At 58.3% G+C, this 23,979-nt stretch overlaps 1 protein-coding gene across 1 annotated transcript; it reads left to right on the top strand.

The window, feature by feature from the left end:
• The first annotated feature begins 14,235 nt into the window (after positions 1–14,235).
• On the top strand, positions 14,236–22,574 carry PDIA3 (protein disulfide isomerase family A member 3). Its single transcript, XM_076348224.1, has 13 exons — positions 14,236–14,410; positions 14,589–14,667; positions 15,581–15,698; positions 16,139–16,246; positions 17,181–17,310; positions 17,791–17,907; positions 18,050–18,175; positions 18,732–18,914; positions 19,437–19,545; positions 20,354–20,482; positions 21,201–21,280; positions 21,824–21,881; positions 22,172–22,574. Exons 1-13 carry the CDS (start codon positions 14,250–14,252, stop codon positions 22,289–22,291), a joined length of 1,518 nt encoding a protein of 505 aa, XP_076204339.1. The 5' UTR covers positions 14,236–14,249; the 3' UTR covers positions 22,292–22,574.
• Positions 22,575–23,979: the final 1,405 nt, after the last annotated feature.

Genomic DNA, 23,979 nt, shown 5'->3' with positions numbered 1-23,979 from the left:
GCTCCCCGCCAGGGCTGTGGGTTCAGCGTGAGGGGCCAAGGAAGGGCATGTAGGGTTCCCAGCCGGGGGGGGTGCAGGATCAGGAGTGCAGGGTTGGGCAGGGTGGGATTCCCAGCTCGGGGGTGCAGGGATCCCCGCCTGCCGTTGTCAGGCCGGGGGTGCAGGGGTCCCAGCTCACTGGGTGCAGGGTTGGGATCCCCACCTGCCACGGGGTGAGGGCGTGCTGGCTGGGCAGAGCAGCCTGCACGTGGGCCCGGGGCTCGCATCCCACCTGCTGGGGCGTGAGCTGCAGGAAGCAGCGCAGCGGCAAGTGGGGCAGCAGCGGCAGGACAGCACGGAGGAAGCCGAGGGGCCATGTAGGCACAGCCCCGAGGAAGGGGGCCTGCAGCAGGTGCCTAGCAAAGGCGGCCTTCTGCCCCTGCGTCAGGTGGGCACTGTGAGTCCGCAGGGCAGCGAGGCTGTGGGGACAGAGCACCAGGGCACAGCTGTGGAGAGACCTCCCAGGCCCGCACCAAGCCTACACCCACCTCAAAGGGCACCCCAGAGACCATCACCAAGCACGTGCCCCGCAGAACCCAGCACCCAGGGGCACTTAGAGGCCTTCTGCATGGCCTGCTTGGGCTGGGGCTCTGCAGGTGATAGCAATGCAGGGCACAGGCCAGAGCCGGCCACACCACGTGTGCAGGCAGCCCCGGCACCCAGCGCTGCTTACACACTCTTGTTGGCCAGGAGGGACGGCGGGAGCCTCGCAATGTCGGACACGGCCATGAAGGGGATGAACTGTGACAGACTGACAAACAGCTGTGGGGTGAGATGGGGCAACCTGCGAAGCAGCAGCACGGCCAGCGACTGCATCGCCTCCTCCCCGGGCAGGGGTGACGGCACCTGCAAAGCTGTGTGAGCCCCAGCTCTGGCAGGACACAGCCCCAAGCAACCAGCGCAGGCCCAGTGCTGCCCAGCTGTGCCCCAGGAGAGCACCCCCTGGTACAGGCTCTGCACCCCTGCGCCTGGGCTCTGCACACACACACCCCATCCATGGGCTCTGCACGCCTGCACCAGGGCTCTGCAACCCCTCACACATGGGAGCTCTGAACTCCGGTGAGCACAGACTCTGCACCTGCCCTGTGCAGTGTCTGTGCCCCCATGTGTGGGGGTCATACCCCCCACATGCTGTGCACCCCCCACACGCAGGCTCTTCCCCCCCATCACACTGGCTCTGCAACCACCGCACATGGGTTCTGCACACCCTGCCCCGTCCCAACCCCTCTAACCACCTCCCCACGCAGCCGGTGCCAGGAGCGGTGCAGCAGGGCCAGGAAGTGCTGCACAGCCTCAGGCCCCACCGCAAGCAGCAGCCCCTGGAAGCTCTCCTCTGGCATCTGCAGATATTCCTGTGGAGAGGCCATAGCTCAGCACAGCCGGAGGCAGGGACCCAGGCCATGGGAGCGCAGGGAGCAAGCAAGCCCTGTACTCCGCAGGATTCTGGGCAGGCCGGGAGCCAACCCGACCGGGGCAGGCAGTACCTGCACCAGGATCTCCAAGGCGGGAGCACCCTCGCTGTCCTGGAGCAGGTCCCAGAGCACAGCCTGCAGGAGGGAGGAGAACTGTACTCCCAGTCCTGGCCCAAGACCTTCCCCCACAGCTCCTTGCCCAGTGCCCCACAGTGGGTCTGGGGTAGCCTTGCTGCAGGGAAGCTGACCCAGGGGCAAGCAGGGTGGCTTTGCCCCAAGCCACAGCCCTGACACCCCAATCCAGGACTGGCCATTCCCAGCCACTGGTGGCTGAGCAGAGCATGTGTGCTGGTCCTGCTCCCACCACGGCTCGTACTGGACAGGGACCCCAGGCCTGGGGCCCACACCCTGGCCGGACCCTGCAGCCAGCAGGAGGGCTCCCGGGGTCTGGCACCCCAACCGCTGCCCCACACCCAGGAAGGTCCTCACTCGCCACCCCAGCACTGCCCAACTCACACTAAAGCAGCTCAGCAGCTCCCTCTTGGCCGAGGCCCTGTGCTCCCACCGCAGGTACTGGCCCACGGCTCGCAGGATGTCTGTGGACGCATTCGCCCTGAGCAAGTCCCAGAAGGAGGTATTGTCCAGGAGGCTGGAGAGGAGGATGGCCTCGCTCAGCTGCTCCCCGGCCACCTGCCCAGCCTCCTCTTGTCTGGAGAGGGCCAGGCTGCGGTCAAGCAGGCGCAGGAGGTAGTTCACATGGGGGGCCCAGCCTGGAACCTCTTCCTGGCATCGCGGGAGCTGTGAGGCTAGCCCCAGCAGGTAGGCGGCCGGGTCCGGGCAGAGGTCCGCAGCATCCAGCCTGGGGGGCAGGGGCAGGAGCGCCAGGAGCTGCTGCAGCAGACAGCGTCCCCAGGGCAGGGCACCCTGGCAGCGCACCCCAATCACAGGCTGGGGATGCCCCAGCAGCCGCAGGAGGGAGGCGTTGGTGCACACCAGCTCCTGGAAGCAACTGGGACTTGCAGTCCTGCACAACTCCAAGAGGCCAGCGTTCCCCTGTGCCCACAGGCTCCGGCCCCTGAAGGAGCAGGGGTCTGCACCCCCAGGCTCTGAGGCACTGGGCATCTGTGTCTGGGGCTGGGGACCACCACACAGCTGGGAGAGCCAGGCCCAGAGATCAGTGGGCAGCAACTCACGGCTTCTGCTGCCACAGAGCCAGGCGCCCCAGAGCATGCGGCTTCCCAGGAAGCAGCTCCAGGCGTCCTCCCAGCGCACACCCAGTGGGCAGGTGCTGCGGCTGGAGGGCTGGGCCCCCGCCAGGCCCCAGGCCAGGTCAGCACAGAGCTGCTCCAGCAGGACCTGCTGGGGCCCGGGGGTCTCCCTCAAGGAGGTGTTGCTGCAGACGGTACTGTTGAACTGGGCAGGGTAGTGCTCCCGGCAGGCCCAGGCCCATGCAGAGCCCCCCTCGCCTGCAGAGAGGTACCAGTCTGCGCTGGAGCAGGCAGCACCCAAGTCCCCCGGGTGCTGGCCGGAGCCCCGGGAGCTGTTGAAGAGGTTACAGTAGAGGTAGACGGTGAAGTTGGAGACACCCGGCAGCCCAGGGACGCTGTCATTACACACAGCCTCCAGAACAGGAGGCAGGAGCGTGGGCTGGCCCCGGGGCACGGCAGCTGCTGCCCGGGGGACAGGCTGGAGGCAGCCAGGGAGGGGTGGCGGAGCAGGGAGCACCCCAGCCGCGAAGCCCAGGCCCCGGGCATCCCAGCTGAGGTTGTGGTGGAAGCCCCTGGAGGGCAGAGACCACATCAGCGACCGCGCTGGCAGGGGCAGCCCCAGCACTGCTCTCCAACTTAGCTGCCCGCTGCAGCCCTGCCTGCCCCGGAGGAGCCCCTTGTCTACAGCCCAGGTGCCCGTGCTGCCTGTCCCATCCCACCTCACGGCCACGGCGCCCAGCAGGGCTCATGGCTCGTCCCATCCCGGCCCGCCCCGCCCGCCCCCGGGAGCGGCTGCTCCCACCGTGCTGCCGGGCCAGCCGGGATGCGGGTCCGGAGCCGCCCCGGAACAGCAGCCCCGCACCCTCGGGCCGTGCCCTGCGGCGAGCTTCTGCAGTCTCGACCCGCAGCCCACCCCCCCGAGCCTCGGGCGGCCCCAGCGACCCGCGGGGCGGGGGTCGGGCTCCCCGGGAGCGGCGGGGCCGTGCGGCGGTCCGACTCACCAGAGCAGCAGCTGCGGCAGCGTCCCTGCGGGCGAGCGCGGCCGTCAGACGGCGGCGGCGGGGCACCGAGCACCGGGGGCGGGGGCCGGCGGCGCGCTCACCTGCGCAGCGCCCGTCGCTGTCGGTGCGCGGGGCCCCCAGCGTCCGCGCCGCCGCCCGCAGCAGGGCGTCCCGCAGCCCTGGCGCGCTGCTCCGTGGGGGCCCGCACTGCCCAGCACCCGCGCCCCGCTCCTCCGCCCCGGCCCGGCCCGGCGGCAGCTCCCAGCGCAGCCGGGGCGCGGGGGGCGGCTCCCCGCCGGCGCGGCCTCGCAGCCCACGGGGGAGGCCGAAGAGCGCGGCCCGGCGCCGGCTGCCCCGCGGCGGGAGCAGCAGCCGCGCCGGCCCCCGCGGCTCGCCCGCCAGCCCCGGCCCGGGCGGAAGGCTGGAGAGCTCGGCCGCGCCCCGCCGGGCGCCCCGCGGGGTCGAGGCAGCCCTGCTCGCCGGCGGGGCCCCCGCGGCCTCCAGCCCCTCCAGCGGGCTCTGCCTGGGGACTGTCGTCCCCCCGCGCCACCGGGATCCGGCTTGTGGGACAGCCGGGACGGTGCCGCTCGGTCGCAGTCCGGCCCGGGCCTGGAGGACGGGCACGAGGTGTCGGGGCGCGGCGCCGCTCCCTCCCGAGGCAGCTCCTGCGGGGCAAGGCCCAGCTGGCCGGCACGCCGCACGGCACGGTCCCCGCCAGCCGTCCCCCGGCCCGGCCGGCTGCCCCCGCAGCCCTGTGCCGCGTCCCTCGGGGGCCCTGCGAGCAGCGCCCCTCCACACGGCACTGCAGGCAGTGCAGGCAGCCAACGTGCGCACACGTGCGGACCCTGCTCTTCGGGACCCCTCCAGCTTTCTGCACAACTCCACAGCATGTCACCACCCGAGACCACCACCCACATTTCCAGAGCTGGCGGGACACAAACACCCCGTGGCTGGACCATCGCAGGGGACCAGCCTGTCCCTCAATGCCCAGGTGTGCAGGGCAGCCCACACCCCGGGAGTGGGCTCTCTGCCTCAGGACCCGTGCCCCGCTCCCGCACAGGGGGCAGGGGCTGAGAGAGCAGGACAGACCCTCGGGCATGGCTCCACTGCAGCGGGGTCTGTGGTCCCGGGGGGTCATGCTCACTCACCGGAGCTAGGGTCCCGCAGGAACAGCAGGAGCAGCATTCCAAAACTGGGAAGGGAAGCAGCCATTCCTGCGTCCTGCGGCCGGCAGGAGTGAGTGAGAGGGAGAGATGGACGAGGCCCCACACGGCCTGCACCGGCAGGTGCCCACGTAGCCTGGCTCCAGCCCCTGCCACTCTTGCATCCTCTGGGGCTCCCAACCCTCCTCCGACAGAGGCAGCCTTAAAACCTCCTGTCCCACGGACCGCCGAGATGGAGCTATGCCGCAGCCCCCACTGCCTGCCCAGCCCCTGCCCAGCCCCAGCCCCAGCCCCTGCTCAGCCCCAGCCCCTGCCCAGCCTCAGCCCCAGCCCAGGCTCAGCCCCAGCCCAGCCTCAGCCCCAGCCCAGCCCCAGCCTCAGCCCCAGCCCAGCCCCAGCCCCAGCCCCAGCCCCTGCCCAGGCTCAGCCCCAGCCCAGGCTCAGCCCCAGCCCAGCCCCAGCCCCAGCCCCAGCCCCTGCCCAGGCTCAGCCCCAGCCCAGGCTCAGCCCCTTGCCCGCTCACGCCGCTCCTGCCGCCGGGGCTGGAAGCGCCTGACGCGGCGGGGCTAACTCCCGCAGGCCTCCGCTCGGCGCTGTAATCCGAGGCCGCTGCCGGCCCCGCCGCCGCAGACGGTGCCGAGCTCTTGCATTATTGATGCCGGGAGCCCGACGGGGGCGGGGGCAGCCGGGCTGCGGGGCACTGCCCGGGCTGCGGGGCACTGCCCTGCCCGAGGGCAGCCTGGCTGGCTGGGACGGCTGCGGGAGCAGCTCCCGCTCTGGGTCTCCCCGGCGCAAAGGCGGCGGGCGCCGCGGCGCTGACCGGAGCGGGACGGCACCCCCCGCGCCCCCCGATGGCGGCGGCGGCGGACCCGCAGCGGTCGGCGGCGCCCCCTGCCGGCGCCGGGGCGCGCCGGGCCGGGCCGCGTCGGCGCGTGGTAATGAGGCAAGCGGCGGTCAGACTCTGGGCTGGCGGTGCCCGTTTAACTGGAGGCGGCGGGCCGGGGGCGGGCGGCTCCCGGCGGGTCGTACAGCTCTTCCCAGGCGATGGTCCCGGTGCCGGTCCCGAGCCGGTCCTGCAGTCTCTGCCCAGCTCCACCTCTGGGCTCTGTAACCCTCTGCGGGAGGGAAACCCACCGGTCAGCTCCAGCTCCGGCTGACCTGGAGCCATGTTCCCCCAGCACCTGGCTGCTGTACTTGGATCTGAGCTAGGCCAAACCCGGCCTAACTGATCTGCTTTATTTCTGTCGTGGGGAAGGGGGAGAGCATCGTCAGACATGTCTGGCGCAGGGCTGGGCTGTTTCCCCTGCTCCCGGGGCCATCACGCAGGGAGGAACCCTCTGGTTCCCGCTCCTCCTCTCCAGACCCAGCATGTCCACACTCACCTGACAGAGACACCGCTTGGGCTCTTGAGGCCTCTCCAGGACTGCCTGCAGGGCAAATGTGGGAAGAGCATCACAAGACGAGAATCTTGCTCACACTGCAGTTCCCAAGTGCTGTGGGAAGCATTTCTGGGGAAGAGGTTTTTGGGATCTTCCCATCTCTACCTCTCTCTAGCTTGCATTTTAAATAAATCCATTTGTTTCAGGGCTTTCCTCTGCTGCAATTTTTCAGTTAGGTTACTCCAGATGCTTTGGAAATTGCTCACTGGCAAGCAGTATTGTACAGTGGTGAGTGCTGGGAAGAGGGTCTTGATACCCTGGGGTGAAGAGGACTTGGTGATTTGTGGGTCGCCCCCAGGCTGCTCTGCCTATGCCCCTTTGGACAGGGCTGTACTGCAGTGCTGCCGTTTGCCCCGGAGAACATGGGAGGCGGGGGTGGCTCCCCAGCTCCAAACTCAAGGAGAGAAACCACAGCTGGGCACTGGCCTCCAGGTTCCCATTTGTGAGAGATCCCGATTCAAAGTGAGCAAGCAATTGGGGCGCAGCCTTTGCTCCCCTTTCAATGCTCTTGCTTTTTGTTCAGTTCATGTCCCCCTGGAACTTGCACCACTCGCTGTGGCAGAGGGCAGCACCCACACCCCTGTCCGGAGCCAGGTGCTGCCCCGTGAGGGAGCAGGGACAGGCCTTGTCTTGCTGGTGTTTGGGCAAAAAAGCACCCTGCGAGCTGTCTGGGGGCCTCTGCAGAAGGAGGCCGATGGCTGGCCCTGGCTCAGCGCTCACCCATGATAGCCACAATGATGTTCTTGAAGAGAAAGGACACGATCATCAGCCAAAGGATGATGTAGGTTCCGCTGATGAACTTGCTCAAACGGGGGACCTCCCAAGTTTCCTGAAGCAGGTTAAGCCACAGGTCCATGGTGAAGAGAATGAAGACAATCATCACAGCATCGGTAAACTACTGCAAGAAGAAAATGGCTCTGTCACGCATGGCCTCTGTATGCTCCTGTCCATCAGCCATGCCAGGTGGGGCAGGGTGAAGCACAGTCCCTGCAAGAGCCTGGCTGCCCTCAGCGTGCCCCCCTGCCTGGCTCTGGGCCACACAGCCTGCAAGCGCCCACGTCCGTGTGGGTATTCAGGGTACGATGGTCACGCGCTCCTGTCCAGGGGGTGCAAGGTGTAGCCGGGCTCCACCAGACCAGCAGGACAGCAGAGATCTCATGGGGGCTGGAGCCCATCCTCCTGGTGGAAGCCAGAGCATGGGTCAGCAGAGGAAGCTGTGGGGCTTTCCTCTCAGCCCCGGGGCGCTGCTGTCCCTGCCCAGCCTTGCTCTGCCTGCACCTGCTGGTGTCTGCATGCACGGGAGGGCTCTGAGCAGTGCTTCCAGCAGCCCAAGCTGCAGCAGCAACCCTCCCTCCCCACATGCTGCTGGAGAAGAGAGGGCCAAGGTGTGTAGCACCCAGGTGGTGCCAGTGCCTGGTACCAGCATTGCAGCCCTGGTCGTGCCAAGGGTTCCTGCTGGGCAGGAGAGGGCAGCAGCAGGAGCCCGGGGCAGCCCGCAGAGAAGTCATGCTGAGACCTGGAGACACATCCGAGGCGCTGTACCTGAAGTAGTCCTTGTAGATTTGATCTGCATAGCGCGAGTGGGTGTAGTCCTCAAAGAAGAAGATGCCAGAGACGGCAAAGATGTAGAAGAAAATGAGCAGGAACAGGAGGATGTAGGTCATGGCCTGGTGGGGAGAGGCAGGGCTGTCAGGAGGGGCAGGACATGGGATGCTGCTGCACGAGGCAGCATCTCTTCCTGGGTGCTGGGACTCAGCCAGGAGCACTGAGCTCTGGGGAGTGCTGGGGGTAGGGCAGCAAATGGGCAGCAGTGGGTAAAGGGCAGGGCAGGGTGCAGGCAGGACCACTGCTCAGAGCTGAGCTGTGGAAGGGGGAGCTGTGCAGTGGAGAGGTGGCAGAGCAGTACTTTCCCACCACCGCAGCACCCCGCTGCTGGGTGCCCGGCCCACCTTCAGGGCCCTTGCTATGGACATGAGGATCATCTGGATCTGCTGGAACTTGCAGAAGAGCTTTAGGGAGTGCAGGACATGGAAGACGTGGTGAACCCTCCTGAAGACGGACTCCTCCGCCGTGTGGAACAGGTACGGGATCTCGGGGATGGAAGACTGCCGCAGGGAAATGGCATGGGGCCTCCCAGCAGGCAGCCAGGCCCAGGCAGCCCTCTGCCCCACATCTGCCCCATGGGAAGGCAGCAGCACAGGGAACGCAGCAGCCCTGGCCTGCAGTCACAGCCCCTGGCCAGGGGACTGAGCACGAAGGGCCTGCACCAGCTGTCCAGCAGCCACGCGTCAGGCCCAGACCCACAGACGTCTGCTCCACGGCTGTCCCTGCTGTCTAGCTTCAGTCCTGGGCAGCCCTGTGGACCAAGCCTCCCATCTTCTGCACCAGGGAAAGGACCTCTCGCAGGTTGGTGGCTCTGAAGGAGCGTACTGGGGTGGGCTCAGAGAGGCAGAGGATGGGCAGAAGAGCCCTCAGCCAAGCTGGCGGGAGAGCACAGCGCCAGCCAGAACAGCCCTGCATGTGCAGCAGGCTCATCGCTGACCAGAGCAGCCAGAGCCTGGCCACAGGACACAGCAGGGAGGGACCCCCATGCTGTGCCCCGGCTCTGGGGCAGGGAGCTGGTGCCAGCTCCGTCCCCTTGCAGCGCTGCCCTGGGGCTCGTCCAGGGCCCCTACCACAAAGATGACAATGAAGTCAAAGACATTCCACACATTTTTCCAGTAGCCCCTGAAGCTGACCAGCCAGTTCAGTGCAATATTGATGACAAAAATGCCGGAAATGGCCCAGGGCTGCCTCCATGACAGTGGTGAACGTTGGTCGTGTTCCTCAGCTCTAGGCGTCACAGGGGACAGCTGCTGAAACTCAGCGGTCAGCAAGACAGACCAGGTTACAGGGTGAGGGCAGGAGCGTGCTGCTCAAAGGAGAAACAAATGGTGAGACGGAAATGCCGGTACTGAATACTGTCCCCCAATGTCCAGCTGAGCTGCGATGGGCTGTGATGGGAGGCAGCGCTCGGAGGCTGAGATTTGAGGGCAAAGACTAGTTGGAGACATGAGGTCCTAGGGAGGATGGGATGGGACACAGCAGGAGGGAAGGCTGCCGCTCTGTGCTGGCTGTGGCCAGGGAAAGTGGCTATCTGAAATTAACCCTTGACTTCAATTTGATCACTAGCGCTGGCTCTCGTGGGCATGTCCTACAAAACTACCATGCAGAGTGTCCCTTGGCAGCAGCCCTAAGCCTGCTGCTGTGGTGTGTCACAGGATGCAGCAAGCCCTCCTACACGGGGAGCGCTCAGCCCAGGCAGATCCTGGAGCAGCAGCGGGGTCAGGCTGCCTCTGTGCAGTGGGGAGGAGAGGCTGTTCATGCTCACTGCTGTTGATCATCAGGATAAGGGTGTTCAGGATGATCAGGAAGAAGATGCTTTTTATGACACTCTGGCTGAGTTTTGTCAGAGAAAAACGCAGGACACTGACTCATTGCCTGTCAAACTCCACAGGCAGATGCACTCGCAAGGGGGACTCAGAGGTGCACTGTTGACACACTGCTCCATGGACCCTGGGTTTCAGGACAAGCTTGGTCCTCGTCTTGGTACACTGGCAACAGAGTTCTGCCTTTGATGAGTGACACCTAAAGCACTGGAAAAGCTGCGAAGTGGCCACCATGAAAAGCTGTTGGGGAACAGCTGCCCACCTGAGAAAGAAGTCCCAGGAGAGCTTGGGCCCCAGTACTTCAGCCCTTCTGCACTAATTCATTCCTACAGTCCCTGCTCATCCCGCCCTGGACAAAGACTGTCCAGGCTGCCGATACACAGAGCCTGTGTCCTGGCAGAAAGCCAGTCTGATCCACCCCATTCCCAGAGCTCGGCCTCCCCCGTGCCTGGAGGAAGCCTGTGTCCCATGGCCGGTGTTGCTGCTGCTGTGTGGCAGATGCTCCCGCAAGCCTGCTGTCATCAGGCTGCCTGTGGAGGATACGGTGCATGAACCGGGGTATCAGCAGGAGGAGGAAAGGCCAGCGGCCCTTGCGGACCTCGATGTGGCTGTACAGGTGTTTCTCTGGGGTGATGGGGGTCTTGCTGCAACTGATGTTGAAACAGACCAGCTGGTGGTGATCAGTAAGCATCACCTTCCTCTGCTTCCAGGGATCTGCGTAGAGATCAAGCAACTCCTGAGAGACTCTGCCTTCTCCTCTGCCCAGCAGGGATGGGGAGCCGTGCAGCTGGAGGGCACTGAACAAGACCTGGCCAGGCAGCACACTCCAAACAGAAGCAGATGGGTCACTGCAGCATGAAGAGGGAAAAAGCCAACTTTGCTGGACAGTTTAAGAGGCTGTGCCCCAATTCCCTTAGCAGGGTATTGATGCTGAGCTAGCACAAGCAACGACACCCAGCTAGGATCAGGCTGGGCTGTGAACGTGCCTTAAATCTAGTCATGTATGGCCACCAGCAGAGCTGGTGGCAGGACCCAGGAGTCCAGGTGCCCCTGTCCCATCCAAGGCACTTCTTCCCCAGCTAGCTTGTTCACCCTGCTCTGTGTGCTGGCTCAGCCAAGCCTGCAACTGGCTGCTAACCTGAGATGTGCAGAAACATTAAAGGGTTTCTTTTCTGCAGTGGTACCAACAGCATGGTACAACAGGATGCAGAACCACGGACTGGGAGAGTATTTTGGAAGTGGACACTACTGCATCCTGCATACACTCCAGCTCCTGTTTGCCAAATTACCGGATGCAGGAGAATAGCCATGCCACCTCCTCCTGCTCTAGATGAGACCTGAGCAGAGAATAGGCACAGTTGCAAAAAACCTTCGGGCTGGGCTGACTTACCATCCTGCAGCAACCCAAGCAGAGCTGTGGGAGGGGATGGATTTTATTCTGTCCCTTTCACTCCCACCACAGAGAAGACGTAAAGCTGCTGCTGGCCAAGTGCGGGAGCTGAGCATACCTGAAGGGCCCCAAATGGCTAGATTATTGCCCAAAGCCCTGCTTCTTGAGGAGGAAATGGTGCCTGGGGTGAGGGGGGTCATCTCCGCACTCCTGGGAGCTGTTTGCTGACCACCTGCCCTTCTCCTGCTCGGCCGAGCTCTCGCACAACCTCTCCCCGTGTCCTTGGGGAGGGATGCAGAGGCAGGCAGCGGGGTGGAAAGTGCTGCCCACTCACTGCCAGCCCAGCAGACAGGCAGCTGGTTACCAAGGAAATCCATAATGCTGTGCTGGGGCATCGCTTGTCTCAGGTCCCAGAGGCAATCCCTCTGGCAGAAGGTCCAAACCTGCTTGGAGCAAACGGCCTCAGCAAGGGGAAGCAGCTTCCCTGGGGAGCATCCTCTGTCTCTGCCAGCATCCTCTGTGCTCTAAACCAGAGAGGAAAGGTAGCCGGGTACAGCGTGCCTGTGCCAGATGTGCCTGGTGGAGCCTTAGCTGAGGATCCATGGTTGGGGACGCTTCTCACCGCTACCATGCACAGAGGTTCCTGGCCCAGTAACTGGATCAGGGTGCCTCACAGTCCGGAACAGAGGGAGCTGGGGGACCCCTGCTCCTCCCACCCGATCCAGGCCGGCGTGGAGGAACCCAGGCAGGCGGCACTGCCATGGGTGCGGTGCCAGCAATGCTGGTGCTCCCTGCTCCCCCTGGCACGCCCAGGCCTGGCCCAGGCACTGGGGAGCAGTGGGGCTGGGCAGGGGCTCAGCTGCGCCCGGGGACTTGATCTGTGGCAGTATTCGTCCGTGCAGCTCCTTCATTTGAACTGGCCAACAAAGGCCGCATTCCGGTGGGCAGCCTCATCTCCCCAGGGTCTTTGTTTTCATGTCAGACAGCGGCTCCCCAAAGCTCCCATGCTGTGTCCCTCATGCCCCAGTGCCTGGGTCAGGGTGCTGTGGGTCTGTCAGTCCCCCGATATTCTTGACGTTACACTGCTGAATTCAAACTCGGGAATTCCTGATTCCTCTGGCAGTAACTAGGCAATTCTCAAACCACTAACAAACAAAATCGTGTGCACAGGCTCTGTGCTGTGGTACTGACAGTGCTGCAAGCCCCACCTTGCGCAGATCTGATGGGCCACCACTGGGCAGCTGTTCCCTTCCACACTAGTGGCTCAGCTCCCCCGGCTCCTGCTTTGCAGCCCCACTGGAAATGTGGTGGCAGGGCTCTGGTGGGCATCTCCAACGAGAGGTGTCCCAGAGTCCGGGTGTGGGAGTGCAACAATGCTCTTGCAAGGGGGAAGAAGACAGCACGAGCAGTTATGAAGGAGCAGTCTTCCCTCCATAGCCTGTGCTGGTTCATTACCTGCGGGAGCTGCTTTTGCATCTCTTTCCGTTTCTGTAACCAACTGGGTCACGCTGCAGGTCCTCTCCCACCCACTGCCCGTGCCCCATCAGCTCCGGTGTCACTGCTGTGCATCCCTGCAGTGCCGTGTACTTGGCACCACTGTCCCCTTGTTTCCTGTCCTTTGTTCCTAGATCGCCCTCTGTGTTTCTCAGGACACCATAAGTTCACATGAGTTCACAAGGACACAAGGAGTTCATCGGATGTTTCCTCCTTGATTCTTCTTTTCTTCACCTTCCTAAGCTCTTGCTAGCCTGGTCTGGTTTTGGATCCTTTAGTAGCAATTTCTGTAAGGCAAAAAAAAACCCAGGTGATTATTCTGTCTCTGTAACAGGGAAGATAAGTTTTTATCAGCCCTGCAGTTTGAAGTTCTATCTCTAGAGTCTTTTCCCATTCCCGGGGGTGTTTGGGGAACTGTAATTCCTCCTGTGCTTTTGGAGAAAGCATGTGGTAGCACGGATTTGGAACCGCTGTGTGCATCCCCGCAAATGAGATCATTAACAGCGGGCAGATTTATGCAGCTCCCAAGTTGTATTCCTCATACGGGAACAGCACAGGACCGTGGCGCTACCAGGGCATGGTGGCAGCGACGTGGAAGCAGGGTGTGCCTGCTCAGAGCTGGCCGGTGACGCCGAGCCCTTCAGCAGGTATTCTGAACAGCGAGGAGCGTATTTCTGACCGCGCAGCCAAGCAGCAGAAGTTGCAAATGCGGACTGATGTGATTAAGCGGGAAAGACCCGATCCCGGGTTTGGCTAGGAGCACCCACGTGCTCCAAGCCAGGGGAACGCCGGTCTCCTCCACAAGGCAGGAGCGGTGGTCCTGCGGGAGGCTGTGGGTCGGCGTACACGGGTGGGTGTGCGAGCGGAGCTGCGGCACGTCCTACAGCCCTCGCCGGCGGGCGTGCTGGGTGCTGCTCTGCTGCGTACCGGCCCGTGCGGTGCTCCGGGCTGAAACAACGCCCTCGGCATCACGGGCTCGTGTTGCTTACAGACTAGCGGTGTGCTTTACAGACGCGATGGCCACGGCAGGGTTTTTAACAAACACGGTGATTAAATGAACGACATCCCTCGGAGACCGACAACCGTGTCGACAGCGCGCGCCTCCCGGGGAGGCTGCGCCTCCAGCCACGGCACCCGGGCCCGGCAGGGGCAGGCCCCGCGCTCGGCGGGACAGAGCTAGCCGCTGCGGCGGGACTCGGAGCTGGACGCTGGGACGGGGCCGGGCGGCGGGAGGGAGCCCAGGGCCACGCCGTGGCTCGGGGACGGGGCTGAGACCTGAGCGCGGCGCGGCCCAGCACGGTCGAGTCGGGCCGGGCCGGGCCGCCCCGGGAGCGGTCGGCGGTCGGCGCCCGGTGCCCGGTGCAGGGCCCGGCCGCGGCCCGGCAGAGCCCGAGGAGGCCGGTCCCGCCGGCGCCCCCCCCGCCCCGCCACGGCCCGAGCGGCGCCGAGACCCGGCGGCCGGGTGAGGGAGAGGCGGGGGTCGCCGCAGCTGGCCCCGCCCACCCTTGTCGGCAGTCCATTGGCCGGGGCTGGCGTGACGCGCGGCACGGCGCCCAACGGAGAGCTGCCACACGGCAGATCCGGCTGGGGAGGCGGGATTTCCGGTCTGCGGCCCCCGGCGCCTGTTCAGCCGCCGCCGCCGCCGAGGAGGGAGCCCCGCGCCGCCCCGCCCGCCATGTCCGCGCCCCGGCCGCGGCCGCTGCCCGCCGCGCTGCTGCTGCTGCTCCCGCTCCTCGCCGCCCGCGCCTCCGACGTGGTGGAGCTCAGCGATGCCGACTTCGAGAGCGGCCTGGCCGAGCGCCCGGGGCTGGTGCTCGTGGAGTTCTTCGCGCCCTGGTGAGGGGCCGCCTGGGGCGGGGGGAAGCGGCGGAGCGGGGCCCTGCGGGGCGCCTGGCGGGCGGGGGGGCAGGGCAGGGCCCGGCCCGGCCCGGCCGGTGCGGGGAAGGGGCAGGGGCGGGCGGGCCGAGGCGCTCCGGGCCGGCGTAACCGCCCCCCCCCCCCCCCGTCCTCCCAGGTGCGGGCACTGCAAGCGGCTGGCGCCGGAGTACGAGTCGGCAGCGACCAGGCTGAAAGGGATCGTGCCGCTCGTGAAGGTGAGGATTTGCTGCACCAGCTCTTCCCGGCGGCGGTACTGTCCCGGGGGTGGCTTACGGATAGGCTTCGGTCAAATAAAAGCTTTGCTGTTGCAGTCCGCTAACAACGCCTGCCGGTGTGCGCATCGGGCCTTTTCAGGGCTCTTTAGATCTCTGACGGGCTTCGTCTCTTTGAAGATTTAGGCGCCAGGGAACGATCTGGAAGCTGAACCCTGCGAGGGCTGCTGCCACTCAGATGGTGTGCAGAGCATAAAATGGGTGTGTACTAGTGCGTAAAAGAGGGCAGGAAGAAGCCTTCTTTGAGCGGTGTAATCTAGTCTGAGAACTAGCGTAGTGCTGTACTTCATGGTATTGTCCCTTGACTCTAGTAAGGGTTGTTGTCCAAGAGCTTTCTTTTCCACCAGAAAACTTGTATGGTTTTCTCAAATCAGGGTCTTCCTTTCTGGGAAGTGGCATGGACTCTTGACATCATGGCCTCCTTGTCAGTTGAGGTCAGCCTGTTTTCTTCAGGCGTTGTAGGAACTTTAGGACTGATAAGGTGCTGAGAACAGTTGATTCTTGTTAAGCCTGTCACTGATTACAAGAATTTACTCTTTCTAGTATTTTTCTGTCTGTAGTCTGGCCAAAATCGCGGCTACTTAACCTTTCCACTATTTCCCCAAATATTTTTCTGGGCCTGTCATTACACCCATGCTACCTCCTTCCCCAGTCTTGACCCTCCAGCTTTTGGTCTTGTAGATGCTTTGTGGATCCTTACACCTTTTGTGGAAGTAATCCAGCCTTGGTTAAAGACAACGGAGAGCTTTCAGACCCTCTAGACTTTATATGTGATAATGAGGGCAACGGCAAAGCCATTTTCTTTTGTCTGTACAGGTGGCTAGGTCACTGAGTAGCAATGTTCCTCTTCCTTTAGGTTGACTGTACAGCAAACTCAAACACCTGTAATAAGTATGGAGTCAGTGGATATCCCACCTTAAAGATTTTTCGAGATGGAGAAGAGTCGGGAACCTATGATGGGCCCAGGACAGCAGGTAAGAGCTCGTCGGCAAGCATCTGGCTTGCCGAAATGGTGCTGGAAGGCAGACCCATGTATAATAGTCTTGTGTCAGGGATGTTACATGTGTTGAGGGATACAAAGAAGGTTCCCACCTACACACACGCGCGCGCCCCCCTTGTCCTTTCTAGAACTCTTTGTGCTGGCAGAGCCCTGGATGTTTAGTATCCCTTAAAGCTCTTTTTTAAAGGTGAAGGTTTCCACATTATCTTTAACTCCTAGTACCCTTGATGTGCGGTATCTGGAAAATGCTAGAAGGTTCCTATGTGAAGTTGGTAATAGCGCTCTTTCAATTCACATCATATTTGTTGTATGGGAGAGGTGTATGGATTCTGCAGAAACAACTTTTGTTTTAGGAAGCTTGAAAAATGTCTTGTGGAACATTGTACTGATCCCTTTAATCACTTTTTTTTTAAGATGGGATTGTCAGTCATCTCAAGAAACAGGCGGGACCTGCTTCAGTGGCTCTCAATTCTGTGGCTGATTTTGAGAAATTCATTGGTGATAAAGATGCTTCTGTAGTGGGTAAGTAGATGCAGTGCAGCACTGAAATGAGTGGACGCTTACCTCTGGGAGATGTCTCGGGAAATATACTGTGAAAGGTTAAGAGGCAGTATCACAAGCTGTAGCAAGAGAAATTTCAGATGGACATGAGCAAAAAAGTTTTTCACGAGAACGATAAAGCAGTGGAACGTGTGCCCAGAGGGATTTCGAAACATTCAGTCTGGGAGATTTTCAAAACTTAGTTGGACAAAGTTCCGATCAATCTGATCTGACTTTGAAGCTGGTCCTGCTTTGAGCAGGAGGTTGGACTCGATGACCTCTGGGATTCCTTCCAACCTTCCCCCCCCCCCCTTTTTTTTTTTCTTTTTCCTGTGATTCTTCGACTGTCTGTCAGACCTCCTGGCACCACAGTGTGTATTTTTTAAAGTTTGTTGCTCTTTTGGCTGGCTGACAACAGGTATCTTTGGATTGCTAGAAAGTACATTCGGGTGCTGTCCCGTGACACTGGTAGGCTGTCAACATCGTATGATTTGATCATGGTTTACAAGTGGTAATAGCAGCTTTCCTTTGTGCAGATCAGGTGCCATCTTACAAGCATAACAGGACGAGTATTGATCAGCATTCCCAAACTTATTTGTATTAAGTATCATTGGCAGTTGTTATCACAGTAGTGTCAGATGGTTACAAATGGGTATCTTAGTGCTCAGAGGACAACTGCCTTTTGGCTGAATGACTAAGCTGGGCAGACTCTTGAGCAACTGCTGGTGGAAGGGAGGGAATGTAGAAAGGTTCCAGTAAAAATGGGAGAGAAGCTGTCAAAGATGAAGGCCAGAACATGCATTGGAGGACTTAATTCAGAAGTGATCTTTCAGTGCATTGTAGAGATAAACAGTGAGGGCTGCACAGTGACTGCTGCTGAGTTGGTTTGGGGTCACCATCTGTCTTTCTGCTGCAGGCTTCTTTGGAGATGCATCTGGTGATGCTTATTCAGAATTCATGAAAGCCGCCAACAACCTCAGAGATAACTACCGTTTTGCACATACCAGTGAGGACCAATTGGTGCAGAAGTATGAGGAAGATGGAGAGTAAGTTGTTTAACACAAGGATTTCTTGTTATTGAGACATCTGGAACAAATTCATGGATTCCAGTTGTTAACTGGATTCACTTTCTGAACACAGCTTAAGGTCTTGTTTCTTCCCCAACTGCCAGTGGCATATCTTTTTTATCTCTTTGGCATTGAGATGGAGAGGTACAAATGGTTGCAGGCTCTGGAGGGTTAGTGCCTGCCTCCAGATGAGAAGTATCTCAACAGAGGTGTTTTGCTTCCCCATTGCTTCTTATGGTGGGTTATTTTGTTTCTCATTGTGGCCTGTCTGAATAGAGGAGAAGGGTCTGACAGGTAGATCTAATACAGTAGTGCCACCAAGAAACTAGACAGTCTTGTCGAAGCTATGAACAGTGAATGGGGGTAGTCACTGGAGATTGGGTTCTTGCCTCATCTAGCTGCCATCCTTGGAAACCCAGGGATACTTTAAACTAATTCATGATACCTGCTTCCCCTCAGGGGTATAGTCTTATTCCGTCCTCCACGCCTGACAAACAAGTTTGAGGACGGCTCTGTCAAGTACACAGAAGACAAAATCACCAGTGGAAAGATCAAGAAATTTATCCAGGAGAACATGTGAGTTCCTTAGGTCTTATTGATTACTGGCATTTAATGTTCCTGGGTGGGAAACAAGAGTGTGCTGCATCAAGCCCATTCCTGGGAGGTGATGGGTTCTGGGCAGTGAAACTGAAGCTGTTAACATCTGTCTCATTGATAGCTTTGGCATCTGTCCACACATGACTGAAGACAACAAAGACTTGATCCAGGGGAAGGACTTGTTGGTGGCGTACTATGATGTGGACTATGAGAAGAACGCGAAGGGCTCCAACTACTGGCGCAACAGGTACACAGCGGTGGGGGGTTAATCGGCTTCTCTCACTCGTTCCCTGCATTGGTGCTGTTCCATAGCTCAGTTGACAAAGTTTCTCCTACTGTTCGTATGTGAATTCTTCTCTCCCAGAAAGCTTCCAGCTGAGTTTCTCATCGGAACTATTGGGGTGGCTGCTGCCTGCAGAGCCCAAAGCATGCAATGTGTATCCTTTGAAACCCCACCTGCTTGCTTTTGGATCCCTAATCCTTAGACCTTAAGCATGAACTTCCTTACTGGTGTTGTGTGGGATTCTGTCCTTTCCCCAGTGCCCGAGACCCTGGTGATCGTGCTGCTGGGTGGAGGCTGAATGCGCACAATGTTTGCACAGGCCTCATTCACAATAGACACAGCTTACTCCTCTGCTTCTCAACACCATTTCTATAGGACTCGCCTATGCAGAACACATCATGCCATTGAATTCCTTGTCCAGTGTGCACTTCAACTTGAAGGGTGTTACGTCATATGGAAGATAATGTTCCAAGGAATCATGCTTTGTGTTTTGTGTTTGTTTTTTTTTTTTTCCCCTCAGAGTTATGATGATTGCAAAGAAGTTCTTAGATGCTGGCCACAAACTGTCTTTTGCTGTTGCTAGTCGGAAAAGCTTTGGCCATGAGCTTTCAGAGTTTGGTCTAGACAGCGGCGTGGGTGAGGCTCCAGTTGTTGCCATCAGAACCGCTAAAGGAGATAAATACGTCATGCAGGAAGAATTCTCGTAAGTTTTTGAACTTAGCAGTGTTGCCTGTCACTTGATGGACTTTGGTCTGGGGGTCTCTGACCAAATCATACTTTGTTAGCTTGGAGGAAACAGGAAAGCTGGATGTTACAGTTGGAAGAAATATTTGCTGGGTCAAATGGCTCCTACTCATGTGTTTTCCTGCCCTCTAGAGAGCTTGCAGCCCTTCCTGTTACACAAAGGTAGATAATTTAATTCAAGATATTTAAGTGTCTGGTTAGGAACTAAGATGCATTAAAGGGCACAGGAAAGAGTGGTACCTTTCTTCTTGAAAAAGAAACTTAAGAGTGCTGGAAGGCCTAAAATTCAGCCTCCTGTCAAAACTCTTGAGGGCATCTTTGCGCTTGTTCTGGGGTCTTCTAAGCCAGCCACAGACTAGTGCTCTGGGAGATGCAGGTGGCATCTGTTCTGTGGGTGGAAGGAGCTTAAATCAGCCTTGAAAGTTTTCCCTTCTCATCCTATATGTATGATGATAGCTGTAAAACGTCACTTCACTTTCAGCCGTGATGGAAAGGCTCTGGAGAGATTCCTGCAAGATTACTTTGATGGAAACTTGAAAAAGTATCTGAAATCGGAGCCTGTCCCTGAAAGCAATGATGGCCCTGTGAAGGTGAGTGCTGTATCAAGCATAGCAGCAGCTCCTACCAGTGGATGAAGAAATGCTGTTCAGCAGCAGCTTCTAGTCATATGTCAGTGTCCCATGCTGCGAGTGCTGCGTTGTGGCATCTTGAGAAGTCTCTGCTGTGATAGATGGAAGAATTCACTCCCTTGTTGTATTGCAGTTTTCTGAGCCAAGGGAGAAATGCAGCTTGCAGTTTTGATTCCATTTTGTTCTCTTGGCATAGTAACTGCTCCTTGAGCACACGAGTGACGTGCTCTACAGGTGCAGATCATCCAGATTTACAGGGATTACACGAAGGCCTGCTGTCTTGGCTTGTGCTCCCTCACGGCATGGCTTTCAAGTTGGTCGTGACTGCACTATTTCTAAGGAGTTACGTGTTCATCTCATCACTGGGGAGGGTGGTATAACTCCTGTCTTTCATCCCTCCCAGTAAATTCTGCCCTGAATGAAAGCGTTCCATGGCCTGGCTTTATGAAGAGGGTCTTACAAGGGAGTGGAAGTCACTGCTTGTTTGTGTGTGGATGGGGCTGGCCTCAGCCAGTCATCAGATGCAATCCTCACTTGCAGGTAGTGCTGGTACCCTATGACAGGTTTTTACCTGCAAGTTGAGGGTGTTATAGCTTGGTGAAGAGTTGTGCGTTTGGTCATTTTGCTGCTTGCTGTGTGGGTGCAGCGTGACTCTTACTGCTTACTGTGGGAGGGCCAGGCTTTCTTGGGCAGAGTGTATGGAGCATGTCATGTTACAGCCTCACTCTTGACTGGGAAGAAACTAACTTGTATGATCAAACATTATCAGGTGGTGGTTGCTGAGAACTTTGATGAAATTGTTAATGCAGAAGACAAAGATGTCCTGATAGAGTTTTATGCACCCTGGTGTGGCCATTGCAAGAATCTGGAGCCCAAATACAAAGAATTGGGGGAGAAGGTAGGTCTGGGACTCTGTTGCAAACATGAACTAGAATTTTGCAGCACTAAACAATCCTGTAGGTTCTGTCTGTCTAGCCTTTGTGGTAACGGGCCATAATTGTGCATTCCTGAGGACTATGAGTTTTGGCAACTCCTGTGAATGCAGAAGTACATTAGCAGGATCTGGAGTGTGGTAGCAACCACACTAGTAGGTTTAGCCTGTGCCCTTTGCTGTGGCACATATTCCCTCAACTGGCAAAGTTCCGTTTTTGTGTCTTTTCCTTCTGCATGATTATAGTCTCCCGTCTGGTGAAGGATAACACTGTCCTGCACACTTTCACAAGTGGAGTAAATAAAGCTGTTCTCCCAGATCTGACCAGCCTTTTGCTATTTGGCCATCAGGCACCCCTTCTTCCTGAGCACTGCATATCCTCACAGCTCACTTTCTAGGGCTGAAGGTAAGCAGTTGCTCTGGGGTAAGCATTCTCCAGAAGTCATACCAGACCAATTGAGCAGGTGCTACTGGGAGGTGTGTGCTGCGTACAGCTGACCAAGGAGGGACTTTTTTTCCCATGCCCCTGTTGAGGCAGAAGAAAACGGCTCAGAAGAAACTTGTTCACCTTTTAGCATACCGTGTGCACTGTCCTCTGACATCGCTATCTTAGATGATGTTGATTGGCGAGTTCCTGGTATTAACTACTATGGGCTGGTTACTAATAAGCTCTTTCTACCAACAGCTCAGTAAAGACCCCAATATCATCATTGCCAAAATGGATGCTACAGCCAATGATGTGCCTTCTCCATATGAAGTCAGAGGGTAGGTCTTAACTGTTGTTACACCACCGTGTCAGTGGATGAGTTCAGGCTTCTGTCTCTGACCAGCAACCGCAACAGAAGAGCGGAAAGAGTCTCCCAGGGAGGGTGGGTGGGGGCGATTGGCATGCAATTGCTAGGCATTTGCTTAGAGTGATGAAATGAAGAGTGAAAACAAAGGATGTTTATCTACCTTGCTTCTGTGGGATTCTGGTGTCCTAGCTATGCCTGGAGGCCTGTCTTGCTGAACCCCTTCCTCTGCTTTTGAATCTGCTGTGATTCTGTTCTTGGCAGTGTGAAAACAGTGCTGGGCTCGCTTTTCTGAAAACAGTTTAGCTAGCAAACTTGGACATAGTTGAGCTCAGCCAACTCTGCAGACATGGACAGGCTTTTGGAGGCCACACCTGCTGGCTTAAGAGCTGCTGAAGCTGTTACCACGTTAAACCAGAGGAATGCAGGGTGCGAGTCCCTTCAGTGAGGGCTAGTCTGCTGGTCTGAAAGAAAACAGAGCACCTTAGGAGCTCAGATGTCTTTTCTCTCTCCCCAGCTTCCCCACCATCTATTTTGCTCCAGCTGGCAAGAAGCAGAGTCCAAAGAAGTATGAGGTGAGTCTTTTGCTGCTCTTGCTGCTTTGTAAAGAAAGGAAGTAGCATCCAGGTGTACAAATAATGCCGAGCCTCTCTGGAGTTGCGGTGGCACTCTGTCCCATTAGTTACCCTGGGAACGCACCCGGTAGTACCTGCTGGGAATGTTGTGCTGCATGCTGCAGACCCACGGGGGAGAGCTCTGCTTGCAGTCACTTTGGTCTCCTGCCTGGCACCTGAACTCGCCCTCCAGCGAAGGGGAATCCCACAGGGAGTACAGGCACTGCCTTATTGTCTTGTGCTTTCTGCAGGGTGGCAGAGAAGTGAGTGACTTCATTAGCTACTTGAAGCGGGAGGCAACCAACACTCCCGTGCTGCAGGAGGAAGATAAAACCAAGAAATCCAAGAAGAAGGTGAAGGAGGATTTGTAAAGTACCCACTCGCCATCTTGTCAGGATGAGCTCTGTGTGAATTGGGGAAGCACTGGGCAGACTGGGGCCAGTTTTGGGTTGTGAAGAGCCAGTGACCATGTGGGCTGAGGGAACCCAGCTGCTGTGTCTAGTTCTGTTTAATTTCCTGCCGTCTCTTAGCTGCACTGTTTTGGGGCTCCCCAGACTGGTTTGTTTTGTGGTTTGGGAGGGGGTGGGGGGTAGGGTTATTTTCTAATTTTTTTTGTACATTTGGAGAAGTGAAACAATAAAACGACCCCCTTAAGACCAAGTGTCCCGGTCCTATGGAGACCTGTCAAACCTAACACCAGGATCCTGCTCTTCGTAGGCAGCGACTTCCTACTGTGAGCCTAGTGTCCTTCAGCGAGCCTTTAGAAGTCTGTTTCTAGATATTAAGCTCAGCCTCTAGTCTGTTCTCCTTCCTCAGCGAATGAGAGTCCTTCCAGAACGTAGTAGCAGCAACTGTCCCAATGTGCTGTGCTTCAGGTGCTATATTTATGCAGATTTTGGGCTTAGGGACTCTGGTCACAAATGCTTTTGCTGTCTGCATGCTGCCCAATAGGGTAGTAGTGCTGCCTCAGCGAGTTTAGAGGTACGTAGTACTTAATGTGACTGTTAGAGCTAGACAAGTGCAGGCATACAGAGCAGTCTGGCATAGGGCTTGCTCAGCAGCATACAAGCAAGCAGCAATAAATTAGCTTTTAAGCTGGCGCAAAAGTAGTTAAGTGTAGGGGAGGACTGCTACTAACTACATACTCTACCCAAACACAGGTAGGGCCGGTGCTGAGGGTGCTTCTCACAGCTAGTAGGCTTGTGTGTGGTTAGGACAGTTAAGACCAGTTAATTGTAAGATCATTACTTTTCTTGGTAGAAAGCAGGCTGGTAGCTGTGGCTTTCTCTTGAGGAGGCAGAGGAATAGGATCCCACGCTGCAGTCAGATGGTGTGGGCTGTGACTGACCATCTCGGGGTACAGGCAGCCCTACCCTCCTTTGGCCCAGAATGTGCTGACTAGGAAGGTCAGGAGTGAGACAGTAGGTGAAAAGAGATGGGCTGTTGCCCTGGCTCTCTGAGTTTCTCGGGCTGCATGTGAGTTGAAGTGAGGATCAGCAGACTCGAGGCACTGCTGTGTTGCAGCAGTTACCATGGTGAGAGCCAGTGCTTGCTTTCTGTGTGGATTCCTCCCCCACATCTCCAAAGACTGTGTACCAATTATTTATTGCTGCTGGAATTCTCCAGGTACAGTAGATCATACGACGCTTAGCACACGGTTCTCTGTCTACAGCAGCTATGCAGTACAAGAATTTCTTCCCCAGCTACATCAGTATCTTAAACCACATCTACCTTCTGTACTCGCTGCTGGCTATCAGGTGCTCTGTCTCCCAGAACAGACATCAAGGCACCTTGGGGGTGGTGGGAGTGTGTGTGTGACATCGAGTGGTCCTTGCCCCTCAGGCTGGCAGGACCCCTGCAGCTGGCTGCAGACGCTAGTGCAAGGAACGGGAATACAACAGGCCCTACTTCTGACTGCTGACAGCTACCTTCTGTAAAACCAAACTGGAGCACTGCTTCCCTAATGGACAGGGTACTGCCCTGCATCAGGCAAGGGAGAGCCAGGGGAAGCTTTTCCGATCCTCGCTTGCTCCCTAGTCTGTGACTTCAGACGTGGTGG

Source organism: Aptenodytes patagonicus, chromosome 10 (assembly GCF_965638725.1).
Source record: "Aptenodytes patagonicus chromosome 10, bAptPat1.pri.cur, whole genome shotgun sequence".
NCBI classification, from domain to species: domain Eukaryota; kingdom Metazoa; phylum Chordata; class Aves; order Sphenisciformes; family Spheniscidae; genus Aptenodytes; species Aptenodytes patagonicus.
This window is presented reverse-complemented; position numbering and strand designations above follow the sequence as displayed.

What these genes read in the sequence shown, in the direction of transcription:
- PDIA3 (XM_076348224.1), top strand. Translation starts at nt 14,250, where the DNA reads ATGTCCGCGCCCCGGCCGCGGCCGCTGCCCGCCGCGCTGCTGCTGCTG. An exon ending in TAAAGATGCTTCTGTAGTGG is followed by an intron (nt 16,247 to 17,180) that starts GTAAGTAGATGC and finishes TTTCTGCTGCAG; the next exon opens with GCTTCTTTGGAGATGCATCT. An exon ending in AGAGTCCAAAGAAGTATGAG is followed by an intron (nt 21,882 to 22,171) that starts GTGAGTCTTTTG and finishes TGCTTTCTGCAG; the next exon opens with GGTGGCAGAGAAGTGAGTGA.